Source organism: Chiloscyllium plagiosum, unplaced genomic scaffold, assembly GCF_037043375.1.
Source record: "Chiloscyllium plagiosum isolate Xiang-an unplaced genomic scaffold, Cpla_swu_hap1 HiC_scaffold_5, whole genome shotgun sequence".
Classification (NCBI taxonomy): Eukaryota; Metazoa; Chordata; class Chondrichthyes; order Orectolobiformes; family Hemiscylliidae; genus Chiloscyllium; species Chiloscyllium plagiosum.
The window spans coordinates 92,649,289-92,670,537 of NW_028270143.1; the positions used below are offsets into that span (position 1 = coordinate 92,649,289).

At 45.4% G+C, this 21,249-nt stretch overlaps 1 protein-coding gene across 4 annotated transcripts in view; it reads left to right on the plus strand.

Annotated features, from left to right (window-relative positions):
* The window catches only part of waca (WW domain containing adaptor with coiled-coil a), a 147,624-nt gene extending 140,088 nt beyond the window's left edge, over positions 1-7,536 (plus strand). For all 4 annotated transcript variants that reach the window (XM_043690496.2, XM_043690498.2, XM_043690499.2 and 1 more), the window contains 2 exons: positions 5,196-5,323; positions 6,101-7,536. In XM_043690496.2, the coding sequence (XP_043546431.1) occupies positions 5,196-5,323; positions 6,101-6,170 (198 nt within the window). In that variant the 3' untranslated portion in view covers positions 6,171-7,536. The remainder of the gene's footprint in view (positions 1-5,195; positions 5,324-6,100) is intronic.
* The last annotated feature ends 13,713 nt before the right edge of the window (positions 7,537-21,249 follow it).

Below are 21,249 nucleotides of genomic sequence, written 5' to 3' on the forward strand. Positions count from 1 at the left end.
CCCCTCGCTCTGTCCTCGTTCCCACCCCCCCTCGCTCTGTCCTCGGGTTCCCACCCCCCCTCGCTCTGTCCTCGGGTTCCCCCCCCCCCCCTCGCTCTGTCCTCGGGTTCCCCCCCCCCTCGCTCTGTCCTCGGGTTCCCCCCCCCCCTCGCTCTGTCCTCGGGTTCCCACCCCCCTCGCTCTGTCCTCGTTTCTCCTCCCCTCGCTCTCTCCTCGTTTCTCCTCCCCTCGCTCTCTCCTCGTTTCTCCTCCCCTCGCTCTCTCCTCGTTTCTCCTCCCCTCGCTCTCTCCTCGTTTCTCCTCCCCTCGCTCTCTCCTCGTTTCTCCTCCCCTCGCTCTCTCCTCGTTTCTCCTCCCCTCGCTCTCTCCTCGATTCTCCTCCCCTCGCTTTCTCCTCGATTCTCCTCCCCTCGCTCTCTCCTCGATTCTCCTCCCCTCGCTCTCTCCTCGATTCTCCTCCCCTCGCTCTCTCCTCGATTCTCCTCCCGTCGCGCTCTCCTAGATTCTCCCCCCCCCCACCCCCACTCTGTCCTAGATTTCCCACCCCCCTCGCTCTGTCCTCGTTTCTCCTCCCCTCGCTCTGTCCTCGTTTCTCCTCCCCTCGCTCTCTCCTCGTTTCTCCTCCCCTCGCTCTCTCCTCGTTTCTCCTCCCCTCGCTCTCTCCTCGTTTCTCCTCCCCTCGCTCTCTCCTCGTTTCTCCTCCCCTCGCTCTCTCCTCGATTCTCCTCCCCTCGCTCTCTCCTCGATTCTCCTCCCCTCGCTCTCTCCTCGATTCTCCTCCCCTCGCTCTCTCCTCGATTCTCCTCCCCTCGCTCTCTCCTCGATTCTCCTCCCCTCGCTCTCTCCTCGATTCTCCTCCCGTCGCGCTCTCCTAGATTCTCCCCCACCCCCACCCCCACTCTGTCCTAGATTTCCCTCCCTCCTCGCTCTGTCCTCGTTTCCCCCCCTCGCTCTGTCCTCGTTTCCCCCCCTCGCTCTGTCCTCGTTTCCCCCCCTCGCTCTGTCCTCGTTTCCCCCCCTCGCTCTGTCCTCGTTTCCCCCCCTCGCTCTGTCCTCGTTTCCCCCCCTCGCTCTGTCCTCGTTTCCCCCCCTCGCTCTGTCCTCGTTTCCCCCCCTCGCTCTGTCCTCGTTTCCCCCCCTCGCTCTGTCCTCGTTTCCCCCCCTCGCTCTGTCCTCGTTTCCCCCCCTCGCTCTGTCCTCGTTTCCCCCCCTCGCTCTGTCCTCGTTTCCCCCCCTCGCTCTGTCCTCGTTTCCCCCCCTCGCTCTGTCCTCGTTTCCCCCCCTCGCTCTGTCCTCGTTTCCCCCCCTCGCTCTGTCCTCGTTTCCCCCCCTCGCTCTGTCCTCGTTTCCCCCCCTCGCTCTGTCCTCGTTTCCCCCCCTCGCTCTGTCCTCGTTTCCCCCCCTCGCTCTGTCCTCGTTTCCCCCCCTCGCTCTGTCCTCGTTTCCCCCCCTCGCTCTGTCCTCGTTTCCCCCCCTCGCTCTGTCCTCGTTTCCCCCCCTCGCTCTGTCCTCGTTTCCCCCCCTCGCTCTGTCCTCGTTTCCCCCCCTCGCTCTGTCCTCGTTTCCCCCCCTCGCTCTGTCCTCGTTTCCCCCCCTCGCTCTGTCCTCGATTCTCCTCCCCTCGCTCTGTCCTCGTTCCCACCCCCCCTCGCTCTGTCCTCGTTCCCACCCGCCCCTCGCTCTGTCCTCGTTCCCACCCGCCCCTCGCTCTGTCCTCGTTCCCACCCGCCCCTCGCTCTGTCCTCGTTCCCACCCCCCCTCGCTCTGTCCTCGTTCCCACCCCCCCTCGCTCTGTCCTCGTTCCCACCCCCCCTCGCTCTGTCCTCGTTCCCACCCCCCCTCGCTCTGTCCTCGTTCCCACCCCCGCTCGCTCTGTCCTCGTTCCCACCCCCCCTCGCTCTGTCCTCGTTCCCACCCCCCCTCGCTCTGTCCTCGTTCCCACCCCCCCTCGCTCTGTCCTCGTTCCCACCCCCCCTCGCTCTGTCCTCGGGTTCCCACCCCCCCTCGCTCTGTCCTCGGGTTCCCACCCCCCCTCGCTCTGTCCTCGGGTTCCCACCCCCCTCGCTCTGTCCTCGGGTTCCCACCCCCCTCGCTCTGTCCTCGGGTTCCCACCCCCCTCGCTCTGTCCTCGGGTTCCCACCCCCCTCGCTCTGTCCTCGGGTTCCCACCCCCCTCGCTCTGTCCTCGGGTTCCCACCCCCCTCGCTCTGTCCTCGTTTCCCCCCCTCGCTCTGTCCTCGTTTCCCCCCCTCGCTCTGTCCTCGTTTCCCCCCCTCGCTCTGTCCTCGATTCTCCTCCCCTCGCTCTGTCCTCGTTCCCACCCCCCCTCGCTCTGTCCTCGTTCCCACCCGCCCCTCGCTCTGTCCTCGTTCCCACCCGCCCCTCGCTCTGTCCTCGTTCCCACCCGCCCCTCGCTCTGTCCTCGTTCCCACCCCCCCTCGCTCTGTCCTCGTTCCCACCCCCCCTCGCTCTGTCCTCGTTCCCACCCCCCCTCGCTCTGTCCTCGTTCCCACCCCCCCTCGCTCTGTCCTCGTTCCCACCCCCCCTCGCTCTGTCCTCGTTCCCACCCCCGCTCGCTCTGTCCTCGTTCCCACCCCCCCTCGCTCTGTCCTCGTTCCCACCCCCCCTCGCTCTGTCCTCGTTCCCACCCCCCCTCGCTCTGTCCTCGTTCCCACCCCCCCTCGCTCTGTCCTCGTTCCCACCCCCCCTCGCTCTGTCCTCGTTCCCACCCCCCCTCGCTCTGTCCTCGTTCCCACCCCCCCTCGCTCTGTCCTCGTTCCCACCCCCCCTCGCTCTGTCCTCGTTCCCACCCCCCCTCGCTCTGTCCTCGTTCCCACCCCCCCTCGCTCTGTCCTCGTTCCCACCCCCCCTCGCTCTGTCCTCGTTCCCACCCCCCCTCGCTCTGTCCTCGGGTTCCCACCCCCCCCCTCGCTCTGTCCTCGGGTTCCCACCCCCCCTCGCTCTGTCCTCGGGTTCCCACCCCCCCTCGCTCTGTCCTCGGGTTCCCACCCCCCTCGCTCTGTCCTCGGGTTCCCACCCCCCTCGCTCTGTCCTCGGGTTCCCACCCCCCTCGCTCTGTCCCCGGGTTCCCACCCCCCTCGCTCTGTCCCCGGGTTCCCACCCCCCTCGCTCTGTCCCCGGGTTCCCACCCCCCTCGCTCTGTCCCCGGGTTCCCACCCCCCTCGCTCTGTCCTCGGGTTCCCACCCCCCTCGCTCTGTCCTAGTTTCCCCTTCCCCTGATCTGTCCTCGTTTCCCCCCACTCGCTCTGTTCTAGCTTCCTCCCCCCCCCCCCCCCATTCTCTCCTCGTTTCCCTCTCCTGCTCTGTCTTCGTGTCCCCACCTCGCTCTGTCCCAGATTCCACCCCCACCTTGCTCTGTCCTAGATTTCCCCCCCCCCCCCCCTTGCTCTGTCCAGTTCAGTCCCCTCGCTCCAAGTCTTCTCACCCTCCCCCCGCATTGGAGTTCTCAAAAAACTAAGACGGCAGATGCTTGAACTAATACAGCATTTGGGCTTGGTGGAAATATAGGAGAAATCGCTTACCCCAAGAGATAAGTTAATATGTAGTTTCAGTTGAAGCGTGACCAAACATGAGGGAAAATTTAAATAACTGGAGATCCAAATTCATGACAGGAAGGTGGGATTCCAGATGGCAGAGAAAGATGTGGACAGAACACTTAAACTGGTGGTGAAAAATGGAAATGAGAAGGTTGGAACTGAAGTAATTTAGGTAGAGATGAGAACTGGTAAAGACCAGAGGTCACTTGAGTGACTCAGTTGCAGGTCCCCGAGTGATAGATTGGAAACTTTTTAGAAATTTTCAGCGATTGTCATGAAGGATTTTATTATGCGTGTACTGGAAGGATCAGGTGAACAAAGGGAGCCTGTATGAGGAGTTCATGGAATATTTCAGTGATCGTTTCTCAGAACAGTATGTACTGGAACCATCCAGGAAGCAGTCTGTGCTCGAGATGGTAGTGTGAAACAAGATACGATTAATTAACATGATTATGGTGAAAGCATCCCGAGGTAGCAACAGTCACAATATGCGTTCAATCAGCAGGAGATGAGCATAGGTCTCAGTCGAGTAATTTAACTTGTATAAGGGCACTTATGAGAGCATGGAATCATCCAACATGAACTGGCAATTAGGTTAAAGGTTAGATTGTTCTTTACTTGGGTTTTCTGAAGATATTTGATAAGATTCCAAATTAAATGTTATTGCAGAAAATGACGTGACATAACATGTTAGCGAGGATAGAGGATTGACTAGCTTGCAGGGATTGAAGGAGGGTCATTGAGCTCAGGAAAAAAACTCTGCTTTTCATTACAGAGATGCTGCCAAATCTTTTGAGTTTCTCCAGCAATTTCTGTTTTTGTTCAGATTTCTAGCATCTGTAATTCTTTAGTAAACCAGGAAACCTCTTTTTATTTCCAACATCAAAACAGTATGCTGCTGAAATGGAATGAAAAATATGCCAACTATGGAGTTAAATTATTCATTAATGAGACATGATTTGGAATAAATCTTGCGTGGAATCATATAGTGCAGAAGTATGCCATTCAGCTCATCTCTTCCATATTGGTTCTTTAGGTCACTTGCTTTCCTTTCTGATAATAGTTCTGCAAATTTTCAGTTAATTTATCAGTTGACCTTTGAACATCCCTATTTATTCTGTTTCCACAACTCTCTCAGACGGTGCTTTCCAGATGATATATTGCATTAATAAAAAGCTTTGTCTTTCACTGTTTTGCCATTTGATTGTTGTTTGTTCATCCTCGTTATCATTATAGAAAGATATTGTAATTTTAGTACCTCTTATGCATCTTCCCATGAGCATTTTTGCTGTTAGGAGACCATCCACAATCTCTCCACAAACACAAGTCCTTCATTCCTGGATTCGTTTTATAAACCTCCTGCTCTGCAACTTCACAAGACATTGCAGTATGTATGTGTGCACGTGTGCATGCATCTGTGTGTATGTCTAGAAATTTCCCACAAATGTTTACGACTTCAAACAAAATACTGTGTTTCATTGAGGGGTGGGGGGAATAATGAATAATAGGTTAGCTCAACATAATTTACGATTTTTGAGTTGAGCATATGTTAATGTTCAGAAAGTTGGACTATTTGTTCTTGTTCCTGTCATTTCAGATCTTCAATACCTATTTATTTGCTTTTTAATTTTATGTTTAGGCATCTCGACTGAGAGAAGAAGCACACAACATGGGAAGTATTCACATATCTGAAATTTGTACTGAGCTTAAAAATTTAAGGTCTTTGGTTCGGGTATGTGAAATTCAAGCAACTTTGCGTGAGCAAAGGTAAGAAACTCTTCAGTGCAGGATTAATTGAGTCCCAGAATGCTACAAATTTAAACTCCGTTGGACGTTGCCAGATTTAGCCTAGCTGTCAATAATTCTAGTTCTGTCCTAAATGTACTTGGGCCAATGCAATAGTAAGAAAATAGGATTACAGATGGTAATTAATTAAGTTTGTTAAAAATAAAATGTGAATGCACATCTAAGGCACTGGCTTTGATCAGTGCAATGTAACCTGTAAATTGCAGTTTAGCTTGAACCTGGGGGAGGGAAGGCGGGCAAGGAAAACCCTACCCACTTAACTTTGCAATCTAGATTTCCTTTTCACCAAGTTTACCTTTTATAGGCTCCTCTTTGCCTAGCAAAGCAGAACCAAGAGGGGAGAGTTATTGATTTCTGGTTATGCAGCATTTGATTCTACATGTCTGTTAAATATGTGAATTTTAGAAGAAAAATGTTGACTTCTGTTAAAGAATAGAGTTGGTTGAAAGTGAATCTTTCTTCAAAATAAGTGTTGGAGTATTAACTGAAATATTTAATGCTGCCAAGATGACTTTGTTGTGGTGGAATTAAGACATTCGTGAAACTCCATAAATAATTTGTTCCAAAAACACACAGCTTCAGGTATTTAAATGAGATCAAAGGATTAAGTTTCAGTGAAAGCATGCAAGAAAGATATTACATAATATCTACAGTTTCTTTCATTTTGACTGTAGTTTAAGCTTTGGTGTTCGTAACATGTCAATGTCGTGACTGTCTGTTTTCTCCCCCTTTTTCCAGGATACTGTTTTTGAGACAACAAATTAAAGAACTTGAAAAACTGAAGAATCAAAATTCCTTTATGGTGTGAGGACTTGTGAAGAAATTGCACATGGTTTAAAGCCAGGGACTGTAAACGTTTGCCCAGTCTTAAACAAAATTTGAGCTGCGTTTGAGAAGGCTTTGGACCGTGGGCTGGGCAAAGGGGTGGATTGGGAGGGGGATAAAGAAGGGTTCTGATTCAGGGGAGATAAGTGGTTGATTTGTAAACCCTTGAAATGTAGATTTCTTGTAGATGTATCCTTCACGTTGTAAATATGTTTTGTAGAGTGAAGCCATGGGAAGCCATGTGTATCAGAGCTTTGACATCTGAACTAATCAATGCTGAGGTGGCTAAATACCTAGCCTTTTACATGTTAACTTGTCTGCAAACTAGCTTTGGTAATTTTCATCATTCAGTGATACGCATTTCCTAGAGTCCTGGCACCAGCCAGTGTGAATCACAGGCTGCAACAACTGGAACAGTTTGGTCAGTACACCAATTAGCATGGAGCACCTTCAGATTCCACAGACCCAGTCAGGAGCAGCTCTGCAGACAGCTTTCTTCATTGCAAGGCAATTTCAGTTTTTTTTTCTTAAGACATTGTGATCGAGGCATTTGGGTTCACCAACTTTTCATTCCTCTGTACAGCAGTTTATAAGTGAAGTACTGTTGTATGGAAAAAAAACAGATTGTTGCAGTAGGTAAAGTACAAATTGATTTCTTGTATGCCTACCTAATTGCTATGTATTTGCATTTGTGCCCTGTTTTAAAACAAAAAATGGCAGTGGGGAAAGATTGATACAGGGCATGTGTGTATTTATTAAGCGGCAGAAGCCACTCAAAAAATAGTGACAGAAGCCCAATGTTATTTGCTAACATTGTTGACGATGCAAGAAAGCCGGTCAGTCATGCAAAGATGTATGTAAATATAATAAACTTTTGTTGTTTAAAGCACTGGGTACCCTTCTTTTTATTCAGCTGCTGCATATAGGAAGCTGAACTGCTCTAGCAAACCTGATTGGGAGTAATCCTTGTTGGAAACTTGTTTTTCTTTGTATAGAACTCTAGCTTTCAAGAAGCAGTAATTTGTGCAAATATGGACGAAAGAATTTTTTTCGTAAGTAACTTAGTGACTAAAACAAGAATTTCAACAAGGATTTTGGGTTCATTGCCTGTAATGGCTTGTGCAAAGTTTCGGTTTACCTGTATTGCTATAATTACACATTTAATTTGAAGGTTATTTGTGTTGTAGCTAACTGTGCAAGTAAGGTGCTGACTGCTGTTCTTTTGCCATCACAATACGCAAGAACTGTGTAACTTGAGCACACGACCATCATTGGAAAATGGTGGTGAAGCTCAGCTTTGTATATTGTTTCCTAAAGTATATGAAAAATAAAACTATGCTACCACTGGTTATGCTGTTTTTTTCTATGTAGGTATACTTGGAATTTGCCACGGTTTATTAAGCAAATCTTTTGCTCAGATAGTTAACAAAGTTGGTTTCAACTAATAATGCCTTGGACATTTATTCACTTTCCAGCATTTCTCATACTGGCACATAATTTTATTTATATCTTGAACAGGAGTTTTGGTATGTTAGAAGAAATTTAACATTTGAAATTTATTTAATGAAGGATTATTAATTTGTAGTTTAACTTGTTCTAAGTATTAGCTTATTTGCAAATGATACTTTGTATCAAAGTATATATGTGCCCACTGAGTCTGACATGACTGTCATTTTAGTTAATAGGCTTTATTGTTCATTCACATTCAACAAAGGCATGAGTAATAATTAGATTCTTACTACTTCAATTGATCTATTGTTACTCAGTTGATCTAATTTTAATAAATTGCTTCTGTTCAGTAGGCATTTGGGTCTTATTATTGTTTTGCCTGGACCTGTCATTGTATTTTGTGTTTGGTTTGACATTACTGAAAGTCATCATTTATGTCTTTAAAGCTGCCAGTTCAAAAGTTTTCATTTTATTTTCCAATTATCATGTGTTTTGAACACCACTGTGCAGAAAGGTTTATGTACGAATAGTTTACCTATGTTGAGTATATTCAAATATGAGTTTAGTCATTTCATTTTTTTTTGAATATGAGCTTTGAAATATTGGTGCACTGCCTTTTTTGAGCAAGTTACATCAGTTGTTACCAATTTTACAAAATATTCTCTTTGAATCTTGGCTTCTGAAAATGATTTAACTGGAAGTATATTAATATGATTCTTTTAATTTTTAAAATGCTTTTGTTACCTGATTCTTTTACTTTGTAGATTTTAAAAATAAAAATGCTCATGTTAATTTGGCTTAGCAAAGAGTGCAAGGTTTTGACCGTAACACCTTTTTTTCAATTGTGGACAGATAGAGATATGAGAACAAAATGTTCTTCATTGTTGAGCTCTACAATTGAGAGGTCACCACACCCACTCTGACTTTATTTTACTACAGCACCAATGCAGTCCTCCCCTCCATATGAGATTTCCCTGAGCTGGTCAGGCAACTGAACTCAGGAGATAATTGGGAGCATGGGACTGGGGCATCATAGCGATTGCAGAAAGATGACTCACAGATGGGCAGGCCTGGTGGCTTCATGTTCCATGATATAGATGCTATAGAAAGGTGGGCAAAGAGGATTAGGGACAAAATTGCAGCTGTACTTCAGACAATATTCCTAGGAATATGTCCATGGGAGTTATTAGGGTGCAACTAAGAAATAAGAAAGGGATTGATCACCTTATTGGGATTGTATTATAGACCCCCTAATAGTCAGAGGGAAATTGAGAAACAAGTTTGTAAGGAGATCTCCGTTATCTTAAGAATAATAGGGTGGTTATGGTAGGGAATTTTAACTTTCCAAACATAGACTGGGACTGCCATAGTTTAAGGGCTTGGATGGAGAGGCATTTAAGTGTGTACAGGAACATTTTCTGATTCAGTATGTGGATGTACCTACTTGAGAAGGTGTAACACTTGATCTACTTTTGGGCAATAAAACAGGGCAGGTGACTGAGGTATCAGTGGGGAGAGCACTTTGGGGCAGCGACTATCATTATATTCGTTTTAAAATGGAGGAACCTTGATTATCCAAACGCCTCGTGAAGGGAGTATTTTGTTCAGGTAATCGAAGGACTGCATAACAGTGTTTAGCCAAGCATTGGGACATTGCGACTTGCTGGATAATCCGAAATTCAGATAATTGAGGTTCCTCTGTAGTGATTAGAAAGGATAGACTGGCTCTAAAAGTTGAAGTTCGAAATTGGAGGAAGGCTAATTTTGAACGTTTTCGGCAAAAGTTGAGCTTATGCCTGAAAGATCGATTCTCCTGCTCCTCGATGCTGCCTGACCTGTCTCTTTCCTGCACCACACTGTCAACAATAACTTTCAAAAGTTAATTGGGGGTGGATCTTTGCAGGTAATGGGACGGCTAGAAAATGGGAAGCCTTCAAAAATGTAACTGGAAAGTATATTACTGTGAGGGTAAAAGGCAAGGCTGGTAAGTGTAGGGAGTGCTGGATGCCAAGAGGAATTGAGGTTTTGGTCAAGATTAAGAAGGAAGCATATGTCTGGTATAGACATCAGGGATCACGTGACTACCTTGAAGAATATGAAGACAGTAGAAATATATTTAAGAGGGAAATCAGCAGGGCAAAAAAAGGACATGAGATAGCTTTGGCAGATAGGGTTAAGGAGAATTCAAAGGGATTCTACAAATACATTAAAGACTAAAGAGTAGCAAGGGAGAGACTCTGGTCCCTTAAAGATCAGCAAGGCTGCCTATGTGTGGAACTGCAAGAGGTACGGAACATACTAAATGAGTATTTCAGATCAGAGTTTACTGTGGAGAAGGATATGGAAGATAGAGAACGTGGGGAAATAAATGGTGACATCTTGAAAAAAATCCACGTTTTGGTGGAGGAGTTGCTGGAGTCATAAAACACCTAAGTTGATCAATCCCTGATGGGGGTTAAAGATTGCTTTCAAACTGGAAGCCTGTGACGAGCAGTGTGCACAAGGATTGGTGCTGGGTCTGCATTTTGTCTTTTTTTTAATGATTTGGGTGTGAACGTGGAGAGGATTAGTAATTGTGTAGGTGACACCAAACTTGGAGGTGAAGTGGACAGTGAGGAAGGTTACCTCAGATTACAACAGGACCTTGATCAGATGGGCCAAGGAGTGGCAGATGGAGTTTAGTTAAGCGAGGTGTTTTGGAAAGGCCAATTAGGACAGGACTTATACACTGGTGGTAAGGGCCTGGTGAGTTTTGCTGAACAAAGAGACCTTGGACTGAAGGTTCATAGTACCTTGAAAGTGGAGTCTCAGGTAGACAAGTTATTGAAGAAGGTGTTTGGTATGCTTTCCTTTATTGGTCAGAGGATTGAGTACAGGAGTTGGGAGATCATGTTGCAGCTGTACAGGAAATTGCTTCAGCCACTTTTGGAAAATTGTGTGCAATTCTGATCTCTCATTGGCAAAATGTTCTGAAACTTGAAAGAGTTCAGAAAAGGATGGTTTGGAGGGTTTGAACTATCAGGTGAATCTGAATAGACTTGGGGCTATTTTACCTTGAGTGTCAGAAACTGAGAGGTGACCTTGCAGGTTTATACAATTGAGGAACGTGGATAGGATAAATAGCTAAGGTCTTTTCCCTGGCATGTGGGAGTCCAAAACTATAGGGCATAGGTTGAAGTTGAGAGAGGGGAGCATTTAAAATGGACCTGAGGTGTAACGTTTTCATGCTGAGGGTGGTGGGTGTATGGAATAAGCTGCTAAACGAAGTGGTGGAGACTGGTACAATTACAACATATTTAAAAGTTATCTGGATGGGTATATGAAGAGAGAGGATTCAGAGGGATATGAGCCAAATGCTGGCAAATGGTTCCAGATTTATTTAGGATATCTGGTCGGCATGGACCAGAGTCTCCATGCTGTGCATCTCTCTGATTCTATCTGCAACTTGTACATTTTGAGTGCCTTACAATATATTAAGTGAATTTCACTTGCTGAGTTCGACTTTGCACATCAATTATATGCTCTGGTATTCTTAGAATCCTAATCAGGATGCTTTTGTGTCGACGAGATTTCAAATTCAATATGCATAAATTGCAGCACCTTTCTGGCATTACATTGTCATTATTTGTGTCAAATGTTTTGTTACAGCAGTTGTTAGATCATTTGCCTATATGCTTAGATGTATTTGGGTGCTGATTTATCACTTTCTTGGGTTGGAATGTTTAATTTGTTATAGTTAGGGTTGCAACTTGGGAGTGAGTCTTCAATACTCCACGAATGAGACACATTGGCAAACCTCATCGAGGAAGGGCACTCACTTGGCTGTTGCATTGTGAATGCACCATACATAATGCATAATTGTGAATTTGTCACACATTAGCCAGTGAGTTGTTAACTTTGTCTCCTAGCTAAGGAACGAAGTTGGAAAATAAATATTCTGAGGTGCACATTATTTTTAAAAAGACAGTAAAATTGGAGCAAACATAGGTCTGAGAATCGAGAAGAGCGTCAGGACATGAGGAAGGATCTGGGCTCAGAAGATCACAAAATAAAATTCAAATGGGTGATGACTTAGGAATAGCAAAAGTTTGAGGGAGTAATTGATAAGCTCCCCAAGAGATGTTATACCATTGGAAAGAACATTTCATGCACTATTATTGAAAATTGGAGAAGAGAAAATGTAATAGGTGTGAAGAATGTAAACAGACTGGGACTGAGGAAGAAACTGAGAAGATTGAGAGTGGTAGACATTGTTTACTTGGATATTAGTAAAGCCTTTGATAAGATTCTGAATGATAGACTAATGTGTGAAGTTATATCACATGGGATTCAGGGTCAGCTTGTCAATTGGATATAAAATTGACTTAATGGCAGGAGACAGAGGGTTGTTTTTGGACTGGAGGCCTATGACCAGTGATGTTCCACAGGGATTGGTGCTGGGTCCACTCATGCTTGTCATTTATACAACTGATTTGGATGAGAATATAGGAAGCATGGTTATAACTTTGCAGGTGACACCTAACTTGGTGGTATAGTGGACAGTGAATAAGGTTATCTAAGATTACAAAGGGATCTTGAACAGGTTGGTTAATAGGCTGAAGAATGGCAGATGAAGTTTCATTTGAATAAATGAGGTATTACATTTTGGTAAAACAAACAAAGACAGGGCTTATACAATTAAACATAGGACCTTTAGGTAGTGTAGAACAGAGACCCAGGCGTTCAGGTACATAATTCTTTGAAGTTTGTGTCACACATCGATAGGGTAGTTAAGGTTTTTAGCGCACTTGCTTTCATTGCTCAGACCTTTTGAGTTTGAGTTGGGATATTGTTGAGATTGGACAGGATATTGGTGAAGCCTCTTCTGGAGTCCTGTGTCTATTCCGGTTGTCCTGTTATTGGAAGGATACTATTAAGCTGGAGAGGGTTCCGAAGAGATTTACCAAGATAATGCCAGGAATGGAGGGTTTGAGTTATAAGGAGAGGCTGAATTGACTGGGACTTCTTTTCACTGGAGCTTAGGAGGTTGAGGAGCGACCTTAAGGTCATAAAGGAGATGGATAAGATGAATGGCAGGTGTCTTTTTCTGAGGGTGGGGAATTTCAAAACAACATATTTGTAAGGTGAGGAGAAAAATGTGAAAAGGATATAAGGGCAACTTTTTTTTTTACAGAGTGGTTAGTGTGCAGAATGAACATCCATGGAATGGAAGTCCACAGGAAGTGGTGGATGCAGGTATAATTACATTTAAATGACATATTTTTACAACTATATGAATGAGAGAGGTTTAGTGGGATGTAGGCCAAACCAGTTTCATTCGATATTATCGTCAACATAGACTGGTTGGACTGAAGGGTCTGTTTCTGTGCTATATGACTCTAAAACTATAATTTAGCAAGTATTGTCCATAAAATGTGTTTGTAGAATGTTGTTGCAGTTTCCTAAAGCATTTGGTTTGACCACACTCTAAGAAAAGCTATTTCATATCCTCAGTTCTGTATCAAGGCATGATTGATTAGTCATCTTATAGTGAAAGATCTACTGTGAAAGTGTGATACTACTGATTAAGTTTTGAAGTGACGTGCCTTGATCACAAACAAAAATCTTCTAATTAAACAAACCGAGTTGCACAGCGATGAGGAGATAACTGGCTACGTTGATTGATAAATCGACCAAAAGGTATGGTGGTAAATAGTGGGAAACTGTTAAAGATAAAATGCAAAGTTCGACAATGCATCCTTTTTAAAACCATCTATTAAGGAAGTCTTCATGTGGGGAAATGTGGGTTTATGAACTTTGGCATGGCAAATGGAAGAGTAATTTAAAAGTATCACATAAATGAAGAAGCACTGCAAGGTCCTCGTACATGAATCACAAAAAAGCTAGTATCCGTGCCTGGTGGATAAATAGGGAAAGCAAATGGGTTGTTGCTCCTTTCCAAGGGAATGAGGTAAAAACATGCGATCAAGCTAAAACTATACGAGGCAGTGGTTGGAGCGTACTTGGAACACGGTGAGCAGTTTTAATCCCCTTAACTAAGGAAAAACTTATTTTGCAATTTAAATAATATTCAACTCTTCTATTCTCCCTGGGAGAAAGTGAGGACTGCAGATGCTGGAGATCAGAGTCTAGTGTGTAGTGCTGGAAAGGCGCATCAGGCCAGGCAGCATCCGAGGAGCAGGAGAGTTGACTATTCGGGCATTGTTCTGATGAAGGACTTATGCCCAAAACGTCGGTTCTCTTGCTCGGATACTGCCTGGCCTGTGCTTTTTCAGCACCACACTTTCGACTCTCCTCCCTTCCAGAGTTTACAACCTAACGTTTTCCCATATTATATTCCACCTGCCAAGTATTTGCTTACTCTGTAATCTGTCTGTACTCCCTGTGGATTCTATCATCATTGACATTGAATATATTTTGGAACGCTACTGATCAATGTAGTCCTGTGAAGACTGATGCCAAGTATTTATTTAACTCTCTACCATTCACTGGTTCTCTACTATTATTTCCTCAGTTTGTGCCAGTGTGTACGTTGAGGGATGGTGATAAAGCTGAGACAGGATGTAATGAAGGCATTCATGAATGACATTTTCAACAGCAGTTGTTTTGCAACTGATGAAGTTGATCAGTGATGTGGAGATGAAATAGAATAATATGTGATTGAACATCATGGGGTCAAAATTAACACTATTGTAGACCTTTAGACAAAAGACTGTTTACAACATTAGGAGAAAGAAGATGTTGATAGCAGAGTAGTTATTTCAAGTGGAGAGAGAAAGCATCACTTCAATTTTTGCAAAGTTGGAAGCAATTTCTCATCCAAATTTTCATGTCAAAACAGCAAGTTGGTTATGTACTTACACTGAAGCAGTTGAGAGAAAATGCTGGTGGGGTTTGGTTTTCAGTGTACATTTGAAAACATGATGCTGTGCCTTTGGATGATGCTGCTATAGGGCAACATAGAGATAAGAAATAGAAATCATGAGAGATGGATCCTTGGGGGTCTCCGAATGAGCTGCATGGCGGTAGGATGAGACACCACTACAAGTATTTCAATGTAATTGGTCATCCAAGTACTTTATGATCTAATTTTTAGAGTTTCTTTTCTAAGCAATTATTGGTGCTTACTATCATGCTGCCACCACCACTCTACGATGTAGTATAATATACTGGTGATCAGTAGTATAACTAGCATGTTGAGATACTTACGTTAGCTTCCATAACACAAATATGAGATGTGGGTCGCGTACCACTGAAGAATCCAATAATCTCTTAGTGCAGCACTCAACATCTGCATTTGTCGTTTAAAAACACAGGAACATCTGTGTAGGGATCAACCTAAGCAATTCAATTATACTGTAGCATGCTTCCTACTGTGTGATACAGCATGAAGACAGAACCCAGGTGAGAGAGAGATAGTTTTAGATCATAAGGTAACACGCTTTGACAGTGGTTTTTGACAGGAATGCTGCAGCAAGGTGAAAAACGTGCTGCAAAATTCTTTGGAAGCAGCACTGTTTCTCTCAGATTCCCAATACATAGCGCTTCATTCTTGTGCATGTGTGGAAGATAAGAAATCCGCTTGCCCTGCACGGGCCCAAACGTTTGGCCTAACCACGTACAATGATTGAGGATGAGAAGAAACAGTACATATTCAGTGAAGAGGTGTGTATTTTTTCAGCTGGTTTGCTTGGCTGGACATGTTTCCATGGTAGCATGGGTTTTTGTTTGTTCCTTTTTTAATTGAGCTTTTGATCTAAGAAGAAAATAGATAAATTGTTCTGTGCACTGTCCCTTTCTAGGAAGACAGTGACTGTAAAAAATACATGTAAATTTGATGTTTATGAGCAATCAGTTCAGCTCTAACAAATGGATGTTCTGTGGAATTTCGTTTCATTCAAGCATGCCATGTTACTGCAAAGGTCGGGAACCACTCGGCTCTGATACAGTGATGATATCATGAGTCGCCCTTAAAAGTATATTGCATGTCTGCTGTGAGACATAACCTGACTGTACCTGACTTCATGGTTAGTCTTCTTCGATACGATCAAAGCAGATTAGTTGATTATGTTTTTGATGTTTGTAGATGTCATGCTTCACACAAGTTGCCTGCATTTTTTGCCTTAAAAATCAGTGCTGACAAATGATCGCAAAGCACTTTGGCACATGCTGAGGATGTGAGCAAAACAATATTTATTTATTTCTCTGCTGTTATATTAATCTGAATAATTTTTGGTCTCTGGTGTTAACTTGCATTGCTTAATGGAGTGCTGGGAGGCTTAGGTTTTGTGTGATCTCTATGGGTATCATAGACTTAAGTGTAGGCAATGTTTTCTTAATGTAAGACAGCTTTTTATTGTTAGTTGCATGGCTCAGGGGGAATGTAGTCTGCAATTTCATTTGTAGGATTTCAAAGGGAAGAAAACAGCTGTAAATATTTAAAGGAGTAAGCATGATCTGTGATACCCATAAGTGAGGAGAAAAGAACTGTGAAGCCATTTTGTGTGGCTGCAGCAATTAAACTTTGGGCTAATTATAGTTATAAGTGCAGTTAATTGTACTTCCCAGAACAAAATTTCTTGAGCTAAGCAATAGGAGGAATCACTAATGAAGAAAATTAGACAATGAGAGTTGTGCTCAAAAATGCGTAAGTGTTAACTGAAATCATATTGTCACAATATTAGCTAGGGAAAAGATCATTACTTGACCGTGTTATTCTTAACTAGATGTATTAGATGGGGTAAAAACAATGACTGCAGATGCTGGAAACCAGATTCTGGATCAGTGGTGCTGGAAGAGCACAGCAATTCAGGCAGCATCCGACGAGCAGCAAAATCGACGTTTCGGGCAAAAGCCCTTCATTAGGAATAAAGGCAGAGAGCTTGAAGCGTGGAGAGATAAACTAGAGGAGGGTGGGGGTGGGCAGAAAGTAGCATAGAGTACAATAGGTGAGTGGGAGAGGAGATGAAGGTGATAGGTCAGGGAGGAGAAGGTGGAGTGGATAGGTGGAAAAGGAGCTAGGCAGGTCGGACAAGTCAACGGGACAGTGCGGAGCTGGAAGTTTGAAACTAGGATGAGGTGGGGGAAGGGGAAATGAGGAAGCTGTTGAAGTTCACATTGATGCCCTGGGGTTGAAGTGTTCCGAGGCGAAAGATGAGGCGTTCTTCCTCCAGGCGTCTGGTGGTGAGGGAGCGGCGGTGAAGGAGGCCCAAGACCTCCATGTCCTCGGCAGAGTGGGAGGGGGAGTTGAAATGTTGGGCGACGGGGCGGTTTGGTTGATTGGTGTGGGTGTCTCGGAGATGTTCCCTAAAGCGCTCTGCTTGGAGGCGCCCAGTCTCCCCAATGGAGAGGAGACCGCATCGGGAGCAACGGATACAATAAATGATATTAGTGGATGTGCAGGTAAAACTTTGGATGTGGAAGGTTCCTTTAGGGCCTTGGATAGAGGTGAGGGAGGAGGTGTGGGCACAGGTTTTACAGTTCCTGCGGTGGCAGGGGAAAGTGCCAGGATGGGAGGGTGGGTCGTAGGGGGGCGTGGACCTGACCAGGTAGTCACGGAGGGAGCGGTCTTTGCGGAAGGCGGAGAGGGGTGGGGAGGGAAATATATCCCTGGTGGTGGGGTCTTTTTGGAGGTGATGGAAATGTTGGTGGATGATTTGGTTTATGCGGAGGTTTGTAGGGTGGAAGGTGAGCACCAGGGGGTTTCTGTCCTTGTTACGGTTGGAGGGGTGGGGTCTGAGGGCGGAGGTGCGGGATGTGGACGAGATGCGTTGGAGGGCATCTTTAACCACGTGGGAAGGGAAATTGCAGTCTCTAAAGAAGGAGGCCATCTGGTGTGTTTTATGGTGGAGCTGGTCCTCCTGGGAGCAGATATGGCGGAGGCGGAGGAATTGGGAATACGGGATGGCATTTTTGCAAGAGATAGGGTGGGAAGAGGTGTAATCCAGGTAGCTGTGGGAGTCGGCTTGTAAAAAATGTCAGTGTCAAGTCGGTCGTCACTAATGGAGATGGAGAGGTCCGGGAAGGGGAGGGAGGTGTCAGAGGTGGTCCAGGTAAATTTAAGGTCAGGATGGAATGTTTTGGTGAAGTTGATGAATTGCTCAACCTCCTCGCGGGAGCAAAAGGTGGCGCCAATGCAGTCATCAATGTAGTGGAGGAAGATGTGGGGAGTGGTGCCGGTGTAATTACAGAAGATCAACTGTTCTACGTAGCCAACAAAGAGACAGGCATAGCTGGGGCCCATACGTGTGCCCATGGCTACCCTTTTGGTCTGGAGGAAGTGGGAGGATTCAAAGGAGGAATTGTTAAGGGTGAGGACCAGTTCGGCCAAACGAATGAGTGTGTCGGTGGAAGGGTACTGTTGGGGACGTCTGGAGAGGAAAAAACGGAGGGCTTGGAGGCCCTGGTCATGACTGGAGGTGTAGAGGGATTGGATATCCATGGTGAAGATGAGGCGTTGGGGACCAGGGAAACGGAAGTCTTGGAGGAGGTGGAGGGTGTGGGTGTTGTCTCGAACGTATGTGGGGAGTTCCTGGACTAGGGATAGGATAGTGTCGAGGTAGGTAGAGATGAGTTCAGTGGGAGTTCAGCATGCTGAGACAATGGGTCGGCCAGGGTGGTCAGGCTTGTGGATCTTGGGAAGGAGGTAGAACCGGGCAGTGCGGGGTTCCCGGACTATGAGGTTGGAAGCTGTGGGTGGGAGATCTCCTGAGGTGATGAGGTTCTGTATGGTCTGGGAGATGATGGTTTGGTGATGGGGGGTGGGGTCATGGTCGAGGGGCAGTAGGAAGAGGATGTATTAGATGGACAGCTCACTGTCAGAAACTTTATTATACCACCATTCCCAGCTTGAGGTGCTTAGCTGCCTATGCCAGTAACAAGTAATCTGTGCAAAGCTCCAACCAACTCAGAACCTCAAATATTAGCCTTGTTTTAATGCAGTAGTTTGATTTGGTCACAACAACGGCTGAAAAATTTGCAGCGGAAAGTGTACCTTAGTAATTTGTAGCAAGTAGGAATGGCAGAAGGAATGCTGCAGAATCTTCCTCATTCAGGTGTTGTCTTATAACTCAAGTCCACAAATGGTGGGACCCAGGGAGATAGTGAGGAAAGAGATCAATCTGAGACTGGTACAGTTGAAAACAGAAGCAAGTCAAATAGTGCAGGCAGGGACAAGGTAGGACTAATAAATTAAACTGCATTCAATGCAAAGGGCCTAACAGGGAAGGCAGATGAACTCAGGGCATGGTTAGGAACATGGGACTGGGATATCATAGCAATTACAGAAACATGGCTCAGGGATGGACAGGAGTGGCATCTTAATGTTTCAGGATACAAATGCTACAGAAAGGATAGAAAGGGAAGCAAGAGAGATGGGGTAGTGGCATTTTTGATAAGAGATAGCATTACAGCTGTGCTGAGGGAGGATATTCCCGGAAATACATCCAGGGAAGTTATTTGGATGGAATTGAGAAATAAGAAAGATCACCTTATTGGGATTATATTATAGACCCCCTAATAGTCAGAGGGAAATTGAGAAACAAACTTGTAAGGAGATCTCAGCTATCTGTAAGAATAATGGGGTGGTTATGGTAGGGGATTTTAACTTTCCAAACAGCGACTGGGACTGCTATAATGTAAAGGGTTTAGATTAGGTTAGATTAGATTAGTTAGTGTGGAAACAGGCCCTTCAGCCCAACAAGTCCACACTGACCCTCCAAAGAGCAACGCACCAGACCCATTCCCCTACATTTACCCCTTTACCTAACACTACGGGCAATTTAGCATGGCCAATTCGCCTAACCTGCACATTTTTGGGACTGTGGGAGGAAACCGGAGCACCCGGAGGAAACCCACACAGACACAGGGAGAATGTGCAAACTCCACACAGAAGGCAATTTTCTGATTCAGTGTGTGGATGTACCTACGAGAGAAGGTGCAAAACCTGACCTACTCTTGGGAAATAAGGCAGGGCAGGTGACTGAGGTGTCAGTGGGGGAGCACTTTGGGACTAGCGACCATAATTCTATTAGATTTAAAATAGAGATGGAAAAGGATAGACCAGATCTAAAAGTTGAAGTTCCAAAATGGAGAAAGGCTAACGGTATTAGGCAAGAATTTTCGAATTATTGGAGGCAGATCCCAGGCAAAGGGATGGCTGGAAAATGGGAAGCCTTCAGAAGTGAAATAACAGGAATCCAGAGAAAGTCTACTCCTGTCAGGGTGAAAGGGAAGGCTGGTAGGTATAGAGAATGCTGGATGGCTAAAGAAATTGAGGGTTTGGTTAAGAAAAAGAAGGAAGCATATGTCAGGTACAGACAGGATAGATCAAGTGAATCCTTAGAGCATAAAGGCAGTAGGAGTATACTTAAGAGGGAAATCAGGAGGGCAAAAAGGGGACATGAGATAGCTTTGGCAAATAGAATTAAGGAGAATCCAAAGAGTTCTTACAAACACATTAAGGACAAAAGGGTGACTAGGGAGAGAATAGGGCCCTTCAAAGATCAGCAAGGCGGCCTTTGTGTGGAGCTGCAGAAAATGGGGGAGATACTAAATGAGTATTTTGCATCAGTATTTACTGTGGAAAAGGATATGGAAGATATAGACTGTAGGGAAATAGATGGTGACATCTTGCAAAATATCCAGACTACAGAGGAGGATGTGCTGGATGTCTTGAAACTGGTAAAAGTGGATAAATTCCCAGGACCTGATCAGGTGTACCGGAGAACTCTGTGGGAAGCTCGAGAAGTGATTGCTGGGCCTCTTGCTGAGATATTTGTATCATTGATAGTCGCAGGTGAGGTGCCAGAAGACTGGAGGTTGGCTAACGTAGTGCCACTGTTTTAAGAAGGGTGGTAAGGACAAGCCAGGGAACTATAGACCAGTGAGCCTGATGTCAGTAGTGGGCAAGTTGTTGGAGGGAATCCTGAGGGACAGGATGTACATTTATTTGGAAAGGCAAAGACTGATTAGGGTTGGTCAACATGGCTTTGTGTATGGAAAATCGTGTCACAAACTTGATTGAGTTTTTTGAAGAAGCGACAAAGAGGATTGAGGGCAGTGCGGTAGATGTGATCTATATGGAATTCAGTAAGGCGTTCGACATGGTTCCCCATGGGAGACTGGTTCGCAAGGTTAGATCTCATGGAATACAGCGAGAATTAGCCATTTGCATACAGAACTGGCGCAAAGGTGGAAGACAGAGGGTGGTGGTGGAGGGTTGTTTTTCAGGACTGGAGGCCTGTGACCAGTGGAGTGCACAAGCTGGGTCGTCTACTTTTTGTCATTATGTGAGCATAAGAGGTACAGTTGGTAAGTTTGCAGATAACACCAAAATTGGAGGTGTAGTGGACAGCGAAGAAGGTTACCTTAGATTACAACGGGATCTTGACCAGATGGGCCAATGGGCTGAGAAGTGGCAGATGGAGTTTAATTCAGATACATGTTGGGAAAGCAAATCTTAGCAGGACTTCTACACTTAATGGTAATGTCCTAGGGAGTGTTGCTGAACAAAGAGACCTTGGAGTGCAGGTTTATAGCTCTTTGAAAGTGGAGTCGCAGGTAGTTAGGATAGCGAAGAAGGCGTTTGGAATGCTTTCCTTTATTGGGTCAGC